The sequence below is a fragment of the Notamacropus eugenii genome, chromosome 1 (genome assembly GCF_028372415.1).
Source record: "Notamacropus eugenii isolate mMacEug1 chromosome 1, mMacEug1.pri_v2, whole genome shotgun sequence".
Lineage (NCBI taxonomy): Eukaryota > Metazoa > Chordata > Mammalia > Diprotodontia > Macropodidae > Notamacropus > Notamacropus eugenii.
The window spans coordinates 610,037,751-610,057,384 of NC_092872.1; the positions used below are offsets into that span (position 1 = coordinate 610,037,751).

A 19,634-nucleotide genomic window follows, 5' to 3' on the forward strand; every position below is an offset into this window, starting at 1 on the left:
AGTGGGGAGGACTTTGGTTCGAGTCTTGCCTCTGACTAGATGCACGACCCTGGGTGAGTCACTGAACTCCTCAATGCCCTAAGCAACTTTTTAACATTACGGGTTATGGAACAGTTGCCAATTTGCATTGGCCAAAAGAGCTTCCTTGTTCAATGTTCCCCTCACCAGTAAAATCATGTCAGAATCAAAAGAAAACAACTCTTGGGAAAAGACTATCCTAGTCCATGAAAATCTCTACCAATCCTCAAGCCAACAGGAAGGAAAATGAGTCACTTATCATCTCTGGGCCTCAGTTTCCCCATCTGTAAAATGAAGGGGTTGCATTAGATGATATCTAAAATACCTTCTACTTCTAAATCAATGATCAACCAAAGGAAGTATTCTTTGAAAAGATATATGTCTACATATATGAACATATGCAGATACATATGTATATATATGCATGAATATACATATAGCATGAAAGATTGCTAGGTCTGGAGTTAGAGACCTTGGGTTCAGATTCTAGCTCTACTACGTAATTACCTGTGGGACCTTTGGGCAAATCATTTAACCAGCCTGAGTCTCAGTTTCCTCATGTGTTAAATGAAGATATTGAACTATAGTCCCACATATATTTCTATACCATGTCCCAAAGAATCACCAACACAGAATTTCGAAAAATCGGACAAACATTTTATTAAGAATATTTTATGTAGCTTTTAAATATAATTAAAGAAGGGGTGAATACAGGCACCACTTTAGATCCAGCAAGATACTCTCACTCCTCTCCCCAAATTTGTTATGATTATAAATATAGAGCACATAGAATATTTGCTTTATATAAACAAATACAAAACCCCACAATAAATAATACATTGTAATGTGGACCCCTTACACTGTAACAAGAGATCTCCATTTTAATGAAGCTTGGTTGCAATATTCACTTAAAACAGGTTTCTCCCTCTATCATAAAGAGAAATAGATGTCCTTTGAGTTTAAAAAAAAAAACTAACTCAAACTTAACATCATTCCTGCTTTGGACATGGCATATAGCTAGCTCTCCACCTCCATCCTTTCTCCTTACTATGTCCCCAAATTCTTCCCTTAGTTGTCAGGAATAAATGGCAACTGACCCTGGATTAGGACTCCCTTTGTTCCAGTGAAGACCCATAGAGGGAGTCAGGAAAGGCTTTTTCATGGACCAGGAAGCTATTCAGTTTGATTTCCTTCATTGTCCATCAGGGAAGTGTCATATTAGAATGGCACCATGGTGATAGAGATGACAAAAGTTTCTCTCCTTCATCAGAAAGTAGCCTCAGCTTATTTTGCATATGGTCATAGCTAGAATAACATGGATCTCCACGGCAAAAAATATGGCAGTGCCTGCACAAGTAACTGGTGAGAACAGCCCACGAAAGGCCACTTCCATTAAGGGGTGGGGCCAAGGGCAAGACCCTGCTGCCAAGTGATTCTGTCGGAGCCCACACTCTACCTAGGATAGCAGCAAAGATATTCAGAAAAATTATTTTTAAAATCACATTAGACTCAGACTGTGAATTAACTTTAAATTTATTTTCATCCAGATTTTTCAAGAGAAATCCACATTTTCAAAGTCCCCGCATGTATCTGAATTGAAGTCTTCTCAAAATCCAACGGTGAGCCCAAACTAAAATACAGAGCAGTAGTCAAAAGATCACAAAGGGTAGAATGAAATGTGAAAAGGGAGGGACAAAGTTTTTTTCTAGTTAGCTTACTGGCTCTTGGGTGCCCCAATAACACTTAGAAAGGAGAGAATTCTACACTTGAGTACAACCTTTCTGTTCAAAGATATGTCCATTTTAGAAGATTCTATATGAAAGAAACTCTTTCTTTAAAACCAATAAATAGGATGACAGGGTATAGAACTTAGAAACAAAGGGAAATACAATTTCCTGGATTCTCTACCTGCCCTAGAGGCAATTCTTTGTACATCTCTGTGTCATTTTTCTTTACTAAAGAAATTAATCTCATTGAGGTTCTTAGCAAATCCCCAAAATAATAAAGTCACTGAACCTGTGAGCAGCCTAGAAGCTTCCTCTCCTAGAAATCCAAGCAATCATCATCAAAAACATCTACCTTATCATCAACTTCTGTAAACTTAGAGTTCTTAGCCAGTCTGTCCTTGTGTTCCAAGTTGGGTCTGCCAGTAGACTCTCTTTCTGAGGCGCTAGAACAAGACGACATTCCATCTTGCGCAGAAGGGGAATTTTCAGGATACATAGTAAAAGCCTTGTCCTTTGAATTTGTTTCTCTGCTAGTCTCAGCTTCTAGGCTATCTGACTTTTGACAGTCTCCATTTGAGTCCTCTTTTTCAGAACCTCTCTGTGATGCTTTGGAGCAGTTTGCAGTGGATGAGTTGCTGGAGAAGGCGTCTTTGTTTGGTGGTGAGTTTGTGATGGCCTCAGGAAAATGGTCAGTCCTTAAACTTCTATCACTTACCTCTTGGTCAGGATCATTCTCTCCAGACCTTTCACTGCTCCAGATTTCTCCTGGACTTTCCTGACAGTTGCTTTCTTGGTTCTCTTGGCTTTCCACTTCCGTCTGTGACTTTTTTTGCTTCTCTACCTCAGCCTCTGGGCTGAATGACTCAGTGGCCTGAAGTTCTTCAGCACTGTCTGATGCTTCTGAGCATCTCTCTGATGCTTCTGAGCATCTCTCCCCATCCTCAGAGGTTTCTCCCTCGGAGTTTGCCCCATATTGAGGTGCAGACTCAGTTTCTTTCCTCTCATTTCCATCACCCACACTCTCTCCCTTATCTTCATCTTCTTCCGAGTCATTTTCAGCTTTTCCTTCATTATGTCTCTCCTCAGTCTTATGAAGATCTGCTTCTTCCTCTCCTCCAGTCATCATTTCCTCAAGATTAGTCTCCTGCTCTTCTCCTTCAGGCAGTTCCGACCCTCCATCTTTGCTGGATCTGTGGTTTTCCTCCCCTGCTTCAGCTCCCTTCACACAGATGCTAGATGCCATCCCTGGCTCAGTTTTATCAACAGCCTCATTACTTGTGTAGTCTCTCTGAAGTGCTTTGCTCCCTTGTTCCCCTGTAGCTAGCTCAGCTGCTCCCTTGTTCAACTTTTCTTCCTTCTTCTTAAGGAGAATTTGTTGTAGGTCAAAAGCCTTTCTGAGGGGAGCATCCGAGGCTGGTGCTGTGTTCTTCAGTGACAATGTGGTCATCTTCTTTCTTATACAAGTGTCACAAGGGCAGTACTCTTCCTCACCTTCTAGCTCCCGTAGATCATCAGCCAGGCTTCCACTGGAGGCCCTGGCATCAGTGAAGGCCAGGGAGAGATTCCTCTTTCCTGGCATTTTATTTTGCTCTGTGAAGGCTGAGTGGTTGCGCATCCCCTTCAGGCGTCTCCTTCTCTGTTCCGTCTGCAGTGAAGTCTCCCACTTAAAAGCTTCCTTGGGGGGCTTTGGAAGTTTCTTCCCTGCCCTACTTTGGATTTTCCTAAGTTCTTTTTCAATGCTCTTTTGTATTCGCTGGTTCACCTCATTCTTTAATTCTATAATCATCTGGTCCAACATTTCATTATTCTGTAAGTTCCACCTGACCTTGAACTCAGACATAGCATTGACATAATGAGTCATGAATTCCTTCTCTATCTTCTTCAACAACCTCAGAACCCAGAGGGGATCAGGATCTGGTGATGTGTTCTGGATAATAGAAGCCCTCTTTCCTCCAGTCCCTGCAGTGGTATTGACCACAGATTGTTCACTGGTCACAGCAACTCCTTCAGTTACCTCTTTCAGATGAGGCTCAAGTTCTTGGCTATCATGAACATTGTCAGAATTTGAATCATCTTTACTGGGGTTACAAACTTGCTCTGTTGGTTCCTCTGCCTTGACTGGAGGACATACATCTGTAGAGTCACATTCTTTGGATGCTTCCTCTTTTTGTATTCCTTCCTCTTCCTGCACTCTTTCCACAAATACTTTCTCATCTTTTGTCTCCTCTGCTTGTTTTTCTTCTTGAATTTTTTCAGCTTCCATTCCATCATCTTGTGTTTCTGCCTCTTGCATTTCCTTTCCTAGCATTTTCTCTTCTTCTGCTTCTCCTACTTTTATTTCATCTTCATCAACTATCCTTGTGCTATTTTCCATCTGTTCTTTCATGCTTTCATTGGCCTCGTCCCTGCTGGTTACATTAAGAGTGCTTTTTCCCTCTTCATCTCCTTCAGTTAATTGGGCTTCCATTTTAACCTGGTCATTTGAGAAGGATCTCTCATTCTCTACTTTCACTGCAGTTATGGGATCTATATCATCATGGCAGGTGATGCTCAACTTAGAATCCTCCATCTTCTCAGGGAAAGGAGCACAGTCCACAACACCACCCACACTCCCTTCTCCAGAACCACCAGAGCCACTGCTGACATCCACCCCAGAAGAAGATGTTGGAGTAAAGTCTCCAGTCATTGGGGTTTGTGACTTGGAACTTGGCAGTGCCTTTGAGTTTGACTCTTCTGTATTGGGGCTACATTCAGTCCACAGGGCTTGGAAGATGCTCAGAAGCTCTTGGTACTTGGGTGAATTGGTGTAGGTCAGCTGGTTTGTGACTGTCACAAGTTCTTCATCAAAGAAGTGCAGGCTGGCCAGGCAGGTGATGAGCATATGGGCAGAGTGGCTCAACTTCCTTCCCATGGTCTGTGACACTTCTGGCAAACTATTAAACCGGCCTAGCTCAGGGCTTTGCTTAGAACTCAGCAGTGTTTTCATGATTTGCACTGAGCTATACAATGTACTAGGCAGGTCCTCCATCCTACTCAGGTTGGTTTTCTCTTCTAAGTCAGGACATTCACCTGGACTGCCCTTGGCTACTGTTGCCAAAGGACTAGAAGATTGCTTTTTAGTAGGACTGCCTCTTGCCTCTGGGCTAGCAGCATCAAACCTAGGATTTTCATCTAATGGTGCTTCCTCAGAATCTTCCTTATCTGCGGCATGTTCTTGGGCCTGGGCCATCTCTCCAGGAACTTCAGGAGAACACTTGGCAGCACAATCCTCTTCTGGAGCCTTTACAGCAGCCCTAGGGCTGTCATCCTGCATTTCATAGCTCATGAGGATGGATTCTTCTGGAATTTTGCTCAGCCATTCATAAACAACTTCCTCTGGAGATGTGCTGGGCAGGTCACTGGGTATTATACCACTGCTGCTCTCTGGCTTGCTAAGATTCTTCTTTTCTTCTTGAGACTTCCCTTCTCTAGAGATTTTCCTTGGCATTTTCCTTCCATGACCAGAGAAGGGGCCACCCTTTCTGGCTCTTTTGACTGTTTGATTTGTGGATTCTGATCTGGAACCAGGTGTGATGGGGCCAGACACATTGAAACTGGCTTTCTCCTCCCAACTCCCATCTTCCCCCAAGTTGGCGCTCCATTTGCTGCTGCCTGAGGTGCTTTTTCTGATATGAGGCATTCCTCTGGGGGGAGTGGGGAGGCACCCACTGGCTACTGAGTCAACCTGAGAGCCTGGCCCCTTATGGTCATTTTTTCCCTTAACTGATAGGACTTGCAGTTTATCACTGTAAACACTGTAAGGGTGGGTTTGGCTGGACTGGGAGGAGCAGGTACTTCTGCTGGCATTTGGTTCCTCCATCTGAGATTCTTTAATCTTCAGTTCCAAAGAAACTCTAGGATGGTCCTCCAGGGTCTTCCCATCCCTAGACTCAACAATACCTTGGAAGTCAAAAGTATCTGATATGTTTGAAGATTTTGGCTCCAGAGAGCTAATACTGGCTTTTGTAGCTGCCCTGGTTTCCTCCAAAGTGTTAGGATCTGAATGGCTGGAATTAGAAATATTCTCTAATTTCTTCTGATCTGGGTTATCATCCTGAGCAATAGAGGCATCACTGAGCCATGATAAACATTCTAAATGATGAGGAGAAGATGATGAAGACCCAAGGTTCCTCGCACCTTGCTGCTTAGCTTCAGATGGACTTCCAGAAAACATAGGGGTTTGATTGTCTGCCCTAGGCTTTTCTAGGAGGGGGGAATTGTACGTGCTCCTTGGCAGGAACCTCTCTGGTGAGTCCTCCAAGATGCAGCTAGTCTCTCTATCTCCACTGTTTTTCATTTGTGGCTGACTACTTTTGCTTCCCTCGTAAACTCGGGGAGAGTGAGAAACATTATGTAGGGACTCATCGCTCCTCAGGCTCTCCCATCCTTTGTTTCCACTGCATGCTGAGGGACAAGAAGAGTGTGGAATACAACTCCACTCAAGGTCACTGAACTTACCATTGCCCATTGCCCTGGGCATCCTCCATACAGACCCAGAACTGGTATCCTGTATCACCTTGTTGTGTTCAACCTCCTCATCTTCCAGAACTTTATTCTTTAAGGAGGATGGGCCAACAAGGGAAGAACCAGAGCCCTCTCCAGGCATCACTTGCCTAATAGGGCCATAGGCTGTGCCAAGAGATGGTGCATAATGGGCTATGGTAGCTTTTCCCTGAGCCTCTCTCATATTGGAATAGAAAGCCTCTTCCTGTCTGGGACTGCCATAACCCTCAGCCACATGCATTCTCTTCTCCCTGCACCTAGAGCATATAGATGAGGCAGAAACGTCCTCTGCTGTATCCCAAGCCTCACCTTCCAAGCAGTCCAGTGAACATGCTTCATTTCCCTCCTCCTCATCTGGTGGCCACTTCCCATCTGTCTTGATTTTTTGAGCTTTCTGGGAGCTCTTCCTATGTGAGTCAGGCCTTCCTCTACCACAGGATTTACTGTTTTTCCCAGTGGAGGTATATTCTTCCTCCCCCTCATCATCACTTGAAGCAGCTGTGGTTAAGTTCCTTTGACCTGAGACCTGGTGTTTGTCACTGTGCCACACCCTGCCTTCCAGGGTCCCAGAAGGACAAGAGGGTCCTGGTGCACTACATTCCAAGGGTTCTCCCCCAAAAGTGGTGCAGAGACTGTCCCTAGATGTCTTTGTTTGGTGGATGGCCTGTCGGAACAATGAGGCCCCTGAGCAAGGAGACTGGGTGATCCAAGAGCTTCTCCCAGGAGCTGCTCCATGTCCCTGGGAAATACACATAGGATTTTTCCAGATCTCATATTTGGGTTGTGGCTGCTGACACCCTTGATAAGAGGCTTCTTCCAGTCCTTGAGACTTGGTCTCATCCAGACCAAGGAAAGTATCTATGTCTGAAGATCTCTGCACATTATTCTCCCTAGAAGGATGGAATAAGGGAACTCCACTGAATCCGAGGTCATCCCTGTTGGCTGCCCTAAGATGGGAAGTTTTCCTAACATGAGTGGACCATTGGAGCATTTCCTCACTGAGTAGTCGGAATCGCACTTTCATCTCCACTGACAAGCTGCCATCCTTGTTCACATGAACCTTCTTCTCAATGTCATCATTGGCCCCAGAGGGGATCAGATCAGCAGAGTTCTCTGGAGCATTGGTGTTGGCTGTAGGGACAGGACTGCCACTCCTTATAGAGGCCCTAGAACCATTGAGGTAAGACTTCTCTGATGTCAAGGACAGCTGCCTCGACCTGTTGCTTGATTCAGACCTTGAATGGATGACACTCTTCTTGGCTTTCAGCTCCCAGTTGGCTGGCATTTAGCAAAAACAAATGGAAAAGATAAACAGAGAGAGATATACAGATGAAGAATCAAAAATAGGGATAGAGGGGTGGAGTGGGGACTGAAGAGCTATTCAATATAATACACATTACAAGAAACCCAAAGGGGCTGCACAAATGCTTTGGTTCAACAATTGGGTTGTGTCCAACACGGCTTAAAATAAGAGGGTTCCTTCCAAGCTCAGCCTTAGAAATCATTAAGTTGACAGAGTTTGCTTTTTCTTTGTATCCCCAGTACTTAACACAGAGCCTGGCAACTAGTAATGCTTAATAAATGCTTGTTGATTTATTGATTCCTGTAGTGGTATTTGTTATAACAGGATTTGATGCGGATTCAAATGAAGAACAGTGCTCAAATCGAAACAGTACCTTGAACACATCTGGGAACCCCTAATGTCTTTAGCCAACACATAGAAATATGCAAATAAACTGACCATCACAGTGTGGTAGTGTAAAAAGCCTGTAGTCAGGATACCCACTTCTAGTTCCAACTTCAATGTTAAATAACTGTACCCTTGGGCATCATATCACCTCTACAAATTTTTTGTCTGGAAAATGAGGACATTGGATTGAATGTTCTCTAACATCACTTCCATGTGCTATAAATCTAGGACAGGTAGCACAGAGTAGTAGAAAGTGCCCTGGATTTGGAGCCAAGCATGATGTAGATTCGAATCTTACTTCTGACACTTCTTCGTTGTGTTGTCATGGGCAAATAACCTCTCTGAGCCTCAGTTTCCCCATCTGTAAAGTGGATATAGTAATAATAGATAGGATTAAAGTGGAGTAAGCAAGACCAGGGGAATAATTTATACAATAACAACAATTTTCTAAAGACAAAAGACTTTGAAAGTATTAGGAACTCAGATCAACACAATGATTAAACATAATTCCAGAAGACTAATGATGAAACATGCTATCTACTCTGGATAGAAAGGTAGAGATTGAGGCATATATACATATACACATACACACATCTACACATGTGTGTGCATACATGTACATACATACACATGGATATACACATGTGGGCTATGTATGTATGGCTACAAGAGCATGTATATTATATATACACACATGTATTACATATACTATTTATATGGGAATTTGTTTTGCTGGACTATACATGTTTGTAATTTGTTTTTCTTGCTTTTTTCGTAGTGGGGGAGGGGGAGATGACAGAGAAAAAGTAAAGGTAAAAAATTTTTTTAATTGAATTAAAAAACAATAGCTAGCCTTATATAGTGCTTTAAGATTTGCAAAGTGTTTTACAAATATCATTTGATCCTCATAACAACTCTAGGAGTTAGGTGCTATTATTATCCTTATTTTACAGATGAGGAAACTGAGGTAAACAGAGGGTAAATGATGTGTCCTGAGTCACACAATTTGATTTGAACTCAGGTCTTCTTGACTCCAAGTCCAGGGCTTTATTCACTATATTACCTTCTCGGTCCAAACAAATGAGATAATGTATGTAAAATGCTGTATGAATGTCAGTTATTGTGATAATGCCAGGGCAAAACAATTCTATCACTCAATCAATTAACATTTATTAAGAGTATACTATGTGCTAAGATCTGGAAATAGAAAAAGAAGCAAAAGACAGTCCCTACCCTTAAATAGCTTTCAATTTAATGGGAAAGACAACACCCAATAAAATAAATAAACAAACGAATGAACTGATATAGCAAACTATATACAGGATAAATAGAAATAATACACAGAAGGTACTGGTATTAAAAAGGGTTGGAGAAGGCTTCTGGGAGAAGATGGGATTTTAGTTGCAACTTAAAAGAAGGCAGGGAGGTCAAGAATTGGGGTGAGGAGGGAGAGCACTCCAGGCATGGCCAACAGCCACAGAAAATGCCCAGAGCCAAGAGATGGAATGTCTTGTTTGTGGAACAGGCAGGAGACACTGTCACTGGATCTAAGAGTACTTGAAGGTTTTCAAATATCAAACAGATAATTTTGTATTTGCTCCTAGAAATAAATTGGTTGGGATCTTTAAAACCTTCACCAGAATTCTCTAGTTGACTGGCTGCCTTGGTTTCTAGTGTATAAGTTTAGAAATGTGGGAAAAAATAATTTCGTGGCTATTTGTAACTTTAACACAATTCTCTGTTCTCTGGATGTGTCTAAGGCTCAGCCTTCAAGTCCAGAATAAGGCAAATCTCAGGGACTTAGGATAGGACTGTTACCATCTAGGTGGTAACCAAACTTGAGGTTCCAGGCTGGGCAAGGCTCCTTTAAGCTCAGTGAAATAATATCTATAAAGCACTGTCATATAGTAAATGCTTAATAAATATTTGTTCCTTTCCCTTCCTCCACTCAAGTAATTCAATGCATTTATGAAGTACCTACTATGTGCCAGAATTATGGCATGTATTTTGGATACAAAAGCAAAGATGAAGTAGTCCTTGTCCACAAGTAGCTTACATTCTGCTGAGGGGAACAGGAGGAAGATAGGGGATGATTACATATACACATACATATAATATATGTAAGCAAAAATTTAAACATGCAAAATAGATATGCAAAATAATTTTGAGAGGAGCACTAGTGGCTGGGGGAAGTAGAAAATTCTTCTTGAAGAAGGTGGCAATTAAGCTGATCTTTGAAGGAAATTAGGGATTCCAAGAGGCAGAAGAGAGGAAGAACAATATTCCAGGGTTGGAACACAGAGAAGCTATGCAAAAGTACAGAGAGCAGGGAGGTGGAGCCAATGTAGTAGAGTAGAAGCAGGAACTTGCTAGAGCTCTCCCCCAAAATGCATCAAAAAACCTGTAAAAAATGAGTCTAAATAAATTGTAGAGCAGCAGAAGTCACAAAATGACAGACTGAAGCAAATTTCCAGCTTAAGACAATCTGAAAAGTCAACAGGAAGAGTCTATTGTACCAGGCTGGGAGCAGAGCTCAGTTTGGTGTGCATCATGCTAGGCATGGACAGAACTAGAGCAGGCCTTAGTGGACTGAATTGTTGGCAGCAATTGCAGTTTCCAGACTTCTCAACCCACAAACACAAGCTTTGAAGCTTGGTGGGAAGGGTCTCTTATCTGAATGAGAGGGGAGCATAGTCTGGCCCCAACCCCAGTCTTAGCTCCAGCCCAGCCCTGATTCCAGCCCCAACCCCTGGGCAACAACAGCCACTGTTGAAGCAAAGGCTGCATCTGGAGACCTCATATACCAAAGAGCTCAAAAGCCAAGTAATTGGCTGGGAAAATGAGCAAATGGGGGAAAAAGAAACAGATTTCAGATTCTTACTTTCTCAATGAAGAGGTATTTTCTTATATCATTGATGATGAGGAAGATCAAAACATACAACCTGAAGAAGATAACAACACCAAAGCTCCTGCATCCAAAGCCTCCAAGAAAAATAGGAATTGGCCTCAGGCCATGGAAGAGCTCAAAAAGAATTTTGAAAATCAAGTAAGAGAAGTAGAGCAAAAACTGGGAAGAGAAAAGAGAATGATGCCAAAAAAATCATGAAAAATGAGACAGCAACTTGCTAAAGGAAACCCCCCAAAATGCTGAAGAAAATAACACCTTTAAAATTAGACTAATTGAAATGGCAAAAGAGGTCCAAAAAGCCAACAAGGAGAAGAATGCCTTATAAAGCAGAATGGGCACAATGGAAAAAGAGGTTCAAAAGTTCACTGAAGAAGAAAATTCTTTAAAAATTAGAATGGAGCAAATAGAAGCTAGTGACTTTATGAGAAATCAAGAAATTATAAAACAAAACCAAAAGAATGAAAAAAATAGAAGACAATGTGAAAAACAACGGACCTGGAAAATGGATCCAGGAGAGATAACTTAAAAATTATTGGACTACCTGAAAACCATGATCAAAAAAAAAAGCTTAAACATCATCTTTCAAGAAATTATCAAGGAAAACTGCCCTTATATTCTAGAACCAAAGGGTAAAATAGAAATGGAAAGAATCCACTGATCATCTCCTGAAAGAGATCCCAAAAAGGAAAACTCCTAGGAATATTGTAGCCAAATTCCAGAGTTCCCAGGTCAAGGAGAAAATATCATAAGCAGCCAAAAAGAAACAATTCAAGTATTGTGGAAACACAACCAGGACAAAACAGGATTTAGCAGCTTATTCCCTAAGGGATTGGAGGGTTTGGAATATGATATTCCAGGGGTCAAAGGAGCTAGGATTAAAGCCAAGAATCACCTACTCAGCAAAACTGAGCATAATATATCTGTAGAAAAAATGGAATTTCAATGAAATAGAGGACTTCCAAGCACTCTTGTTGAAAAGACCAGAGTTGAATAGAAAATTTGACTTTCAAATACAAGAATCAAGAGAAGCATGAAAAGGTAAACAGGAGAACTGTTTACATTCCTACATGACAAGATGATATTTGTAACTCATGAGACCTGTCTTAGTATTAGGATAGTTGGGGGGACATATGTGTATGTATACATGTGTGTGTGTGTGTGTGTGTGTGTATACATATGGGGAGGGGGGCAGAGGGCACAGGATGAGCTGTGATATCTAAAGGGATGATATCTAAAAATGAAAATTAAATGTTGAGAAGAATGTACTGGGAAAAAGAGAAAGGGAGAGGTAGAACGTAGTAAATCATGTCACATAAAAGAGGCAAGAAAGAGCTTTTACAATGGAGACGAAGAAGGGGAAGATGAGAGGTAATAAGTAAGCTTTCCTTTCATTGGATTTGGCTTCAGGAGTGAATAACATATACACTCAATTGGGTATGGAAGTTTATCTTACCCTACAGGAAAGGAGAGGGGAAGGGGATAAGAGAAGGGGATAATAGAAGGGATAGCAGATTGGGGGGAGGGGTAATCAGAAGCAAACACTTTTGTAGATGATAGGTCAAAGAAGAGAATAGAATAAATGGAAGGAGGGACAGGATAGAGGGAAATATAGGTAGTCTTTCACAACATGACTGTTATGGAAGTGTTTTGTATCACTACACATGTATAACGATATTGAATTGCTTGCCTTCTCAATGAGAGTAGATGGGGAGAGGGGTAGGGAGAGAATATGGAACTCAAACCTTTCAAAATGAATGGTAAAAATTGTTTTTACATGCTACAAGACAGAAATCTATCTTGCCCTACAGGAAAATGGAAGGAAAGGAGATAAGAGACAGGGAGGGTGATAAAAAGGAGGGTGGATTAGAGGAAAGGGTAATCAGAATACACTCTGTTTTGGTGTGGGGGAAGGTGGGAGATGGGGAGAAAATTTTGTGGAAGTGAAAGTTGAAAATGGAAAATAAATAAATTAAATTAAAAAAAATAAAGTTCCAACTTAAAAAAAGGACAGAACACAGCCTATTAAATAAAATGTACAGGGACTAGCAGGTAGATTGGTTTGTCTGAAACTGTCAGTCTGGAAGGATGCTGTGCAATCAGATTGTGAAAGGCTTTTAAATACCAGATAGAGGAGTTTGAATTTTGTCCTACAGGCAATAGGGAGCTACTAAAGTTTCTAGAAAGAGGGTGTTTCAGCATGAAGATTGACTCAGCCTTGATACTCAATACCTTCTCATCTCCCTCAGTTGCCTCTCTCTCTCTGATTTGGAGGGCTTGAGGCCAAAGCAATGAACTCCTCCCACAATTTTCCTTTATAGAGGCCTCAGAATTCTCTAGCCAGCTCTCCATTTTTCAGCAGCAGCTCTGCCTGTTTTGGATTCCATACCCCCCACATCAGGGCACCCCACCCTGAAGCCCCCTCCCCTTTTCAGTTTCCTTTTGGGTATTTTATTAGATTGTTAGTTCCTTGGGGGCTGGGACTATTTTTTTCTTGTTTGTATCCCCAGAGCTCACCACAGTGCCTGGCACATAATAGGCACTTAACATATTTTTATTGAATTGAATTGAGTTACATGGTAAGGCCTGTGCTTTAGAAATATTAATTTCTAAAGTCCCAGCTTGGTTCTTCTATCCCCACCTAGAAAGAAGATCCTTTCATGCCCTCTGGGGCACGTAGGGGTAATGTTCTCTTTGACTTTTCCCTATCTTCTAGTTCAGTTAGGCTTTAGTCTGGATGGAGCAGAGAGATACAGTCATTCCTTCTCTGGCTCCTGTTTCTCTGATCTCACTAATACCATAATTACTGTCTCAGTGGTGCAGCAGGCAGCTAAGAGATTTTTTTTCTTCTTTCCCCAGCCATGTGCAAGAAGAGGAGAACAGTCATTTTCCCCACTTTCCAAAAATATGCAGAGAGCATCCCTTCACAGGGGCTGAGGAGCTTGTATATGTGGGGAGACATTGGCACAATGGGACTAAATGGTTGGGAACAGAAAAAATATCTAGGAATGAAGTAATGCATATAAAATGCTTTACTAGCCTTAAAGTGCGTAAACTCTCAATGCTGGTTATGAGGGTGATGATGATGTTAGTATCAGAGATTACCCAAAGATGTGGTAGTCATGGTTAATAGTCAGTTTTCTAGGGCATCCAGTTTTACAAGGGCCCATGACTCCAGCATATTAGTACTATGTCATGAGAGTACTTGTAGATTAACAATTTTGAGGAATCAAGTTTTCCTCATCCAGGGATTCCAAATACCAATGAAATCACAGGTCTGGTGCCTATCTTCTACATTGAATGAAGGTCAAAAAAATGTTAGAGCTAGAAGGAACCTTGAGATCCCAGAGTCACAGATCTAGGACTGAAAGATATTATCAAGGTCATCCAATCCAACCCTTTCATTTTGCAGATGAGGAAACTGAGGCCCATAGGTTAAGGATGCTTGCCCAAAGTCACACAGTAAAGCTGTATATATTGGTGGGTGGGGGTGGGAGCATCAACTCACCATTCCTCTTCTTTGAAGTCAGTCCTGGCAACCTCTCAGGCAAGCGTCTCCTGGAGTTTTCCACTGCCATGGGTCTGAAGGGCTCTTGTCCAGCACACACCACAATAGAAGGACCTTGGAGCAGACTTTGTAGGGACTCCACCTGAGGAGGACACAGACTTCATTAGATGTCATGGTACCTCTGTCTGCTGGCCATCCAAGCCAATCAAAATGTTCTCTGGGTGTGTGCATAAGAATGCCTTTCTTGGGATATTTTCCCTTGTTCCTAGATTAGAAGAAAATCATTTCCCAGCTGTTACAAACGAGATCATTTTGATACTTTTAAAGTCGAAGGCCAAGGAGCCATTATTTTGGTCACTGGCTATAAATACACAGCCTGAAAATAAGGTTGGTAGGTTATTTATCACACATACTCAACTCTTAAACTTAACGGAACCACCCCTTCCTCTCCTTTGCCATTAAGAATTCCTAGCTTCCTTCATCATTCTGCATGAGTACCACCATCCCCTTATAGCCTTCCTTGATTGCCCCATTGGATAGTATTCTCTTCTTCCTCAAAACATCTGGTACCTAATTCTCTGTGTATGTGTTTCATCTACCACTCCAAGAGAATGGAACCTCCATGAGGGTGAAGACTTTAATTTTTGCCTTCTTGTCTCCAGAGCCTAGCACAGTGCCTTGCAAATGCAAGGCACTTCATAAATGTATTGAATTAAAATTGAGAGGCTCTTTGAACCACTGCCTTGTATCTAGGGCCATGCTTCTACCTTTCAACACCAAAAGCTGTTGATAGTATCATTTTTTAAAATCCCAGCTGAACAAGAGATTTGGAGGTCTTCCATTTGGGAGTCTTCCACCATCTCAGAATCATCATGACAAGGCTTTGAAACTGACTTCTTTTCTTTTTGATATGCTTTGAGCCCATACCCTCTGGTCCTTCCTTTGGTGAAGGTACAAGGAAGCTGATCCCTGCCATCTCTCTAATAACTTTCTTAAGGCTTAAAATTTATGCTTCTGCTGACATATGTAGCCTGATATTCCTGCTCAGCCACTTGAAATCCTGCCTCCCATCCCATCCTGCATCCTTCCTGCTATCCTAGGGCTCATTTTCAGATTCCTATAATTGGAAGAGATCTCCCTGGGTTGGGTGATCCCTGCATGTCCCCCTGTCTATCAGTGACAAGGGGGTCTTTATCAGTTATGTCCTCTTGCTCCTGCCTGCTAGTCCAGAGAAGGACTCTCTTTGGACAAGAGAAATCAAAGCATGACCTTGCCAGGTTACCATGATGTGGAAGTGCCCAATTGCCTCTCTCACCCTCCATCTGCATTGCTGCACATGAATGTGCAGAATTCTTTTTGTCCTTTCTTATAGTGAACAAATATTTACCAAGGACCAACATTGCCAAACTAAGATTCTGAAGACTAAACACTGGACCAAGATATAGGATGTTAGACTTTCTAAGATCACTGATTTACAGTTGGAAGGGACTTTATTAGAGATCACTTAGTCTAATCTTCTCATTGTCCAGAGGAAAACACTGAGACTCAGAGATTATAGGTAGCGATTCAAACTCAGAGCAAGGACTCAAACTCGGGCCCTCTAAATCTAGTATTCTTTCCACTATAATTCTACTATTGATTAGCTGTGCCGTGTTGGCGACTCACTTTATCTCTGTTTCCTCATCTGTAAAACTAGGTTGCTGGACTGTTTCAGGGATTCCTCACCTTTTTGGGTGTCATGGGCCCATTTAACAGTCTCGTGAAGTCTATGAACCCCTTGTCAGAGTCAAATTTTCAAATACTTACACCAGAATATATAGGATTACAAAAGAAACTAATTATATTGAAAAACAGTTATCAATTTTTTTTTAAATTCAGACTCCAAGTTAAGAATTGCTAGAGTAGTTATATCTAAAGTTCCTTCCAACCTTAATACTCTTTGGTTCCAGGACTGTCATTAGAGTCCACTCTGGATGGCCAGCCTCATGGGAACTGTTCAGCAAAGCAAGTTCTCTACTCCTCCCTCCATCAGGGCCATTTTCACCTTGGAATGGTCTATTAGGCAGGAGAAGGGCCTGTGTATCTGCTTATTCAGCAGGATGTCCCCTGAATGCTTTTGAGTCTTAGATTATTCGTACTTTCATTAATCCAGATGAGCCCAACCTGGATCAATATAGGTCTATGAGGGTTGTATACCCTATTTCCATTCTGCTAACCTTTTCTCAGGGATGCAATGACTAGATAAATCCCCTTTACCCTAAGGAACATTTCCCTTTTTAAACATTTTGTCCTGATAGTCCAAGAAATCTGGGTCATAGGGAGGATATAGGGGATACCAATATGTACCATTTTTCTAGCTGTACCTTGGTTAGCATCTTGCTTTGATTCCTCACCATGGTGTGGGGTGACTCTGGTTTCTGAGACACCATTCCAATATGGGGGTCTGTGTCAGAAAAGCTCAATCTAGGAAAGTGCAAAGACAGTTCTAGAAACAGAGTATGTACCTGCCAGCTGACTTTCAAAATGCAGAAAGGCTAATAGCCAGACAATTAGGCTACCTAGTCATTACTGATCTTGGTCACAGAAACTCATAAAGACCATCTACTAAGAAGCCAAAGGCTTGTGAGATCATGGATCTTCTTGAGTTCTATTTATAAGACCAGCAATGACAGAAACCCATTTCTGTCTGGGGAAAGATTCCATGCCCATTGGAAATTCAGAGGTGTTAAGGAAAGTGAATGTTCTTTAGACAGTACCCCAGTGAAAGTCATAGCTTTTGCTAGCTAACAAGTCTCTTTTCACCATTTTGCAAACCTCCTTTGCCTTCTGAGAGGCTTTTTTTTCTCCTAAGAAAACTCCCCTTTTTTACCAATCAGGTTCATGGGCTGTGACAATCCAAGGAATAGGACACACTGAGGGAGTTCTATAACTACCAAAGCTCACCACGTACGCGTTTATAACAGAGAAATAGCCTCCTGGCCCTGTGGCCCCATACCTTGCTCCCATCAGGACTGTAAAGGTGATTTACAGGGAAGTGCAAAATCTCAGATGCATCATTAAGGAAGGCCTTTAGGTTCTGGGTATTCTTCGGACTCAGAATCAAGGAGCGCCGAAATCCATTATCTCCGTTCTTTACCAGAGTTAACTTCTTTGGTGCTTTATGGCCCTGCCAGGAAGGAGTCTCCTGCCAGCCTTCTGAGCTGCCGATTCTCTGGGTGGGAAAGCCACTTAATGAGGATCCTGGTGGCCGCCTGTATGACCCATCAAGGGCCTTGGGAGGATTCTTGTCAGAACAAACGTACCAGGCCCCATCTTCCAACTGCTCCAAGGAGCTAACACAATGCACTCCTTGGGGTGTGGTGATGGTGCGGACACCAAATGATAGGGGAATGTGGTGAGAGAGCTCATCCATGAGGGCATTGAAGCTTTTGAACATGCGCTGGTTGACAACCATCCGAACTCCACCAAAGCGGGGGTCTCCTTTCTTGAAGAAGGTTATTGTCTTGGCTGGGGGAACTTGGGTGATGGTGGTATTCCGTGCCACCAGTGGAAGGACAGATTCATGGTGGTTTTGGGAAGGGGAATCATCCAGAGAGTAATTCATTCCTCATAGGCTCAGGGAGCTATAGTAAGAAAGTAGGGAAAATAGATTAAGACACTTAGTTCAAACCTGGCAAAGTCTACATTTTCCACTTGACTCGTTCAATAGAGAAGCATCTCCATCCCCAAATACAGATCATTCTCACCTTTCCAAGGAAGGGAACAGAACCAAAAGAAAATTTCTACCATAGCAACACTGTCAAAACTCACAGTTTTTAGACTCAATAACTCTGACTGCCTTCACGCCCCACTGGGACCCTCACAGTGTACCTGGAAGCAAGGAAAGCCCCAACATGTTGGATGGACTGGTGGGGGATTTGTGGGAGGATATAGACTAGAGTCATACAGATGGGCAGGCATGGAGGAATTGATGTTTGCATCATTAGAGGTAATCCCTAGTAGATGGTAGCAGTCAGTCATCTAGTATTTATTAAGCACCTTCTATGCTTCAAGGGCTGGGCTAAGTGCTATACATACAAAGAAAGGCGAAAACTGCTTCTTATCTCAAGGAGTTCACAGTCTAATGAGGGAGATAAGATGCAAATAACTATTTATAAGCAAGATATAAATAGGATAATTTGGAGGTATGGGGGAAGGCACTAAGATTTCGGAGGAATGGGATTAAGGAGAAATGGCAGAAGGTGAAACTTCAGTTGAGACTGGAAGGAAGTGAGGGAAACTAGAAGAGACAGATGAAGAGAGAGGGAGTCCCAGGCATGGGGGACAGCCTGGGAAAATCTACTGAGCTTGGAGATGGAGTGTTCTATACGAGGAACAGTAAATCATAGATCTGTTTGGGTAGTTGAGTTTAGCACAGGGCCTAGCACTTAGCAGATGCTTAATAAAGGTTTGCTGACTTGAGTAAATATGCAGGTACATCTGTACCTAGATAGTAGGCCCACTAAGGGGAGGGACTATGTCTTAGACTTCTACATCTTCCCTCCCCTCTCACCCTGGTCCAGCATCTATTGCAACCTTACTTTGCACTTAACAACTACTTAGTAAACATTTATTGATCAATTACTTTAAATATATTTGTAACTCATATAGGCTTGCAAAGACTCAGCCTCCATTAGTATTTTTCATTATCTGATCATTATAATAAAAGCATGTCATCTTTCTTAAATTGAAAAAAAAATTGTTCTTCATGATAGAACTATAAACAGGGCCCTAATGTGCTAATGACATGTAGGCTAAAATTATAACATTTAGCTTAGGTGGTGAAGTGGAAGAATGCTGGGCTTGGGATCAGGAAGGCTCATCACTTTACTTTGCATCAGTTTATATAAGTCTTCCCAGGTTTTTCTGAAAGCATCCTGCTCATCACTTCTCACAGCATAATAGTATTCCATTGCATTCATATACCACAACTTATTCAGCCATCCCCTCCATTTCCAATTCTTTGCCACCAAATAACAGCTCTTTTTTGTACACATCAGTTGTTTTTCTTTTTTTTTTTTTTTAATTTCTTTGGGACACAGACCTAGTAGTGGTATTGCTGGGTCAAAGGGTATGCTCAGTTTTGTAGCCCTTTGGGCATAGTTCCAAATGTTTCTCCAGAATGGTTCGACCAGCTCACAATTCCACAAACAGTGTCTTAATGACCCAATTTACCACATCCCTTCCAACATTTGTCATTTTCTT

The 19,634-nt window shown here is 42.0% G+C and overlaps 1 protein-coding gene across 1 annotated transcript; it reads right to left on the reverse strand.

Annotated features, from left to right (window-relative positions):
* Positions 1–669: 669 nt before the first annotated feature.
* RP1L1 (RP1 like 1) lies at positions 670–18,008 on the reverse strand. Its single transcript, XM_072632036.1, has 3 exons — positions 17,386–18,008; positions 14,391–14,532; positions 670–7,565 (listed from the first exon to the last, which is right to left on the reverse strand). The coding sequence occupies exons 1-3, from the start codon at positions 17,992–17,994 to the stop codon at positions 2,062–2,064; spliced, it is 6,255 nt and encodes a 2,084-aa protein (XP_072488137.1). The 5' UTR covers positions 17,995–18,008; the 3' UTR covers positions 670–2,061.
* Positions 18,009–19,634: the final 1,626 nt, after the last annotated feature.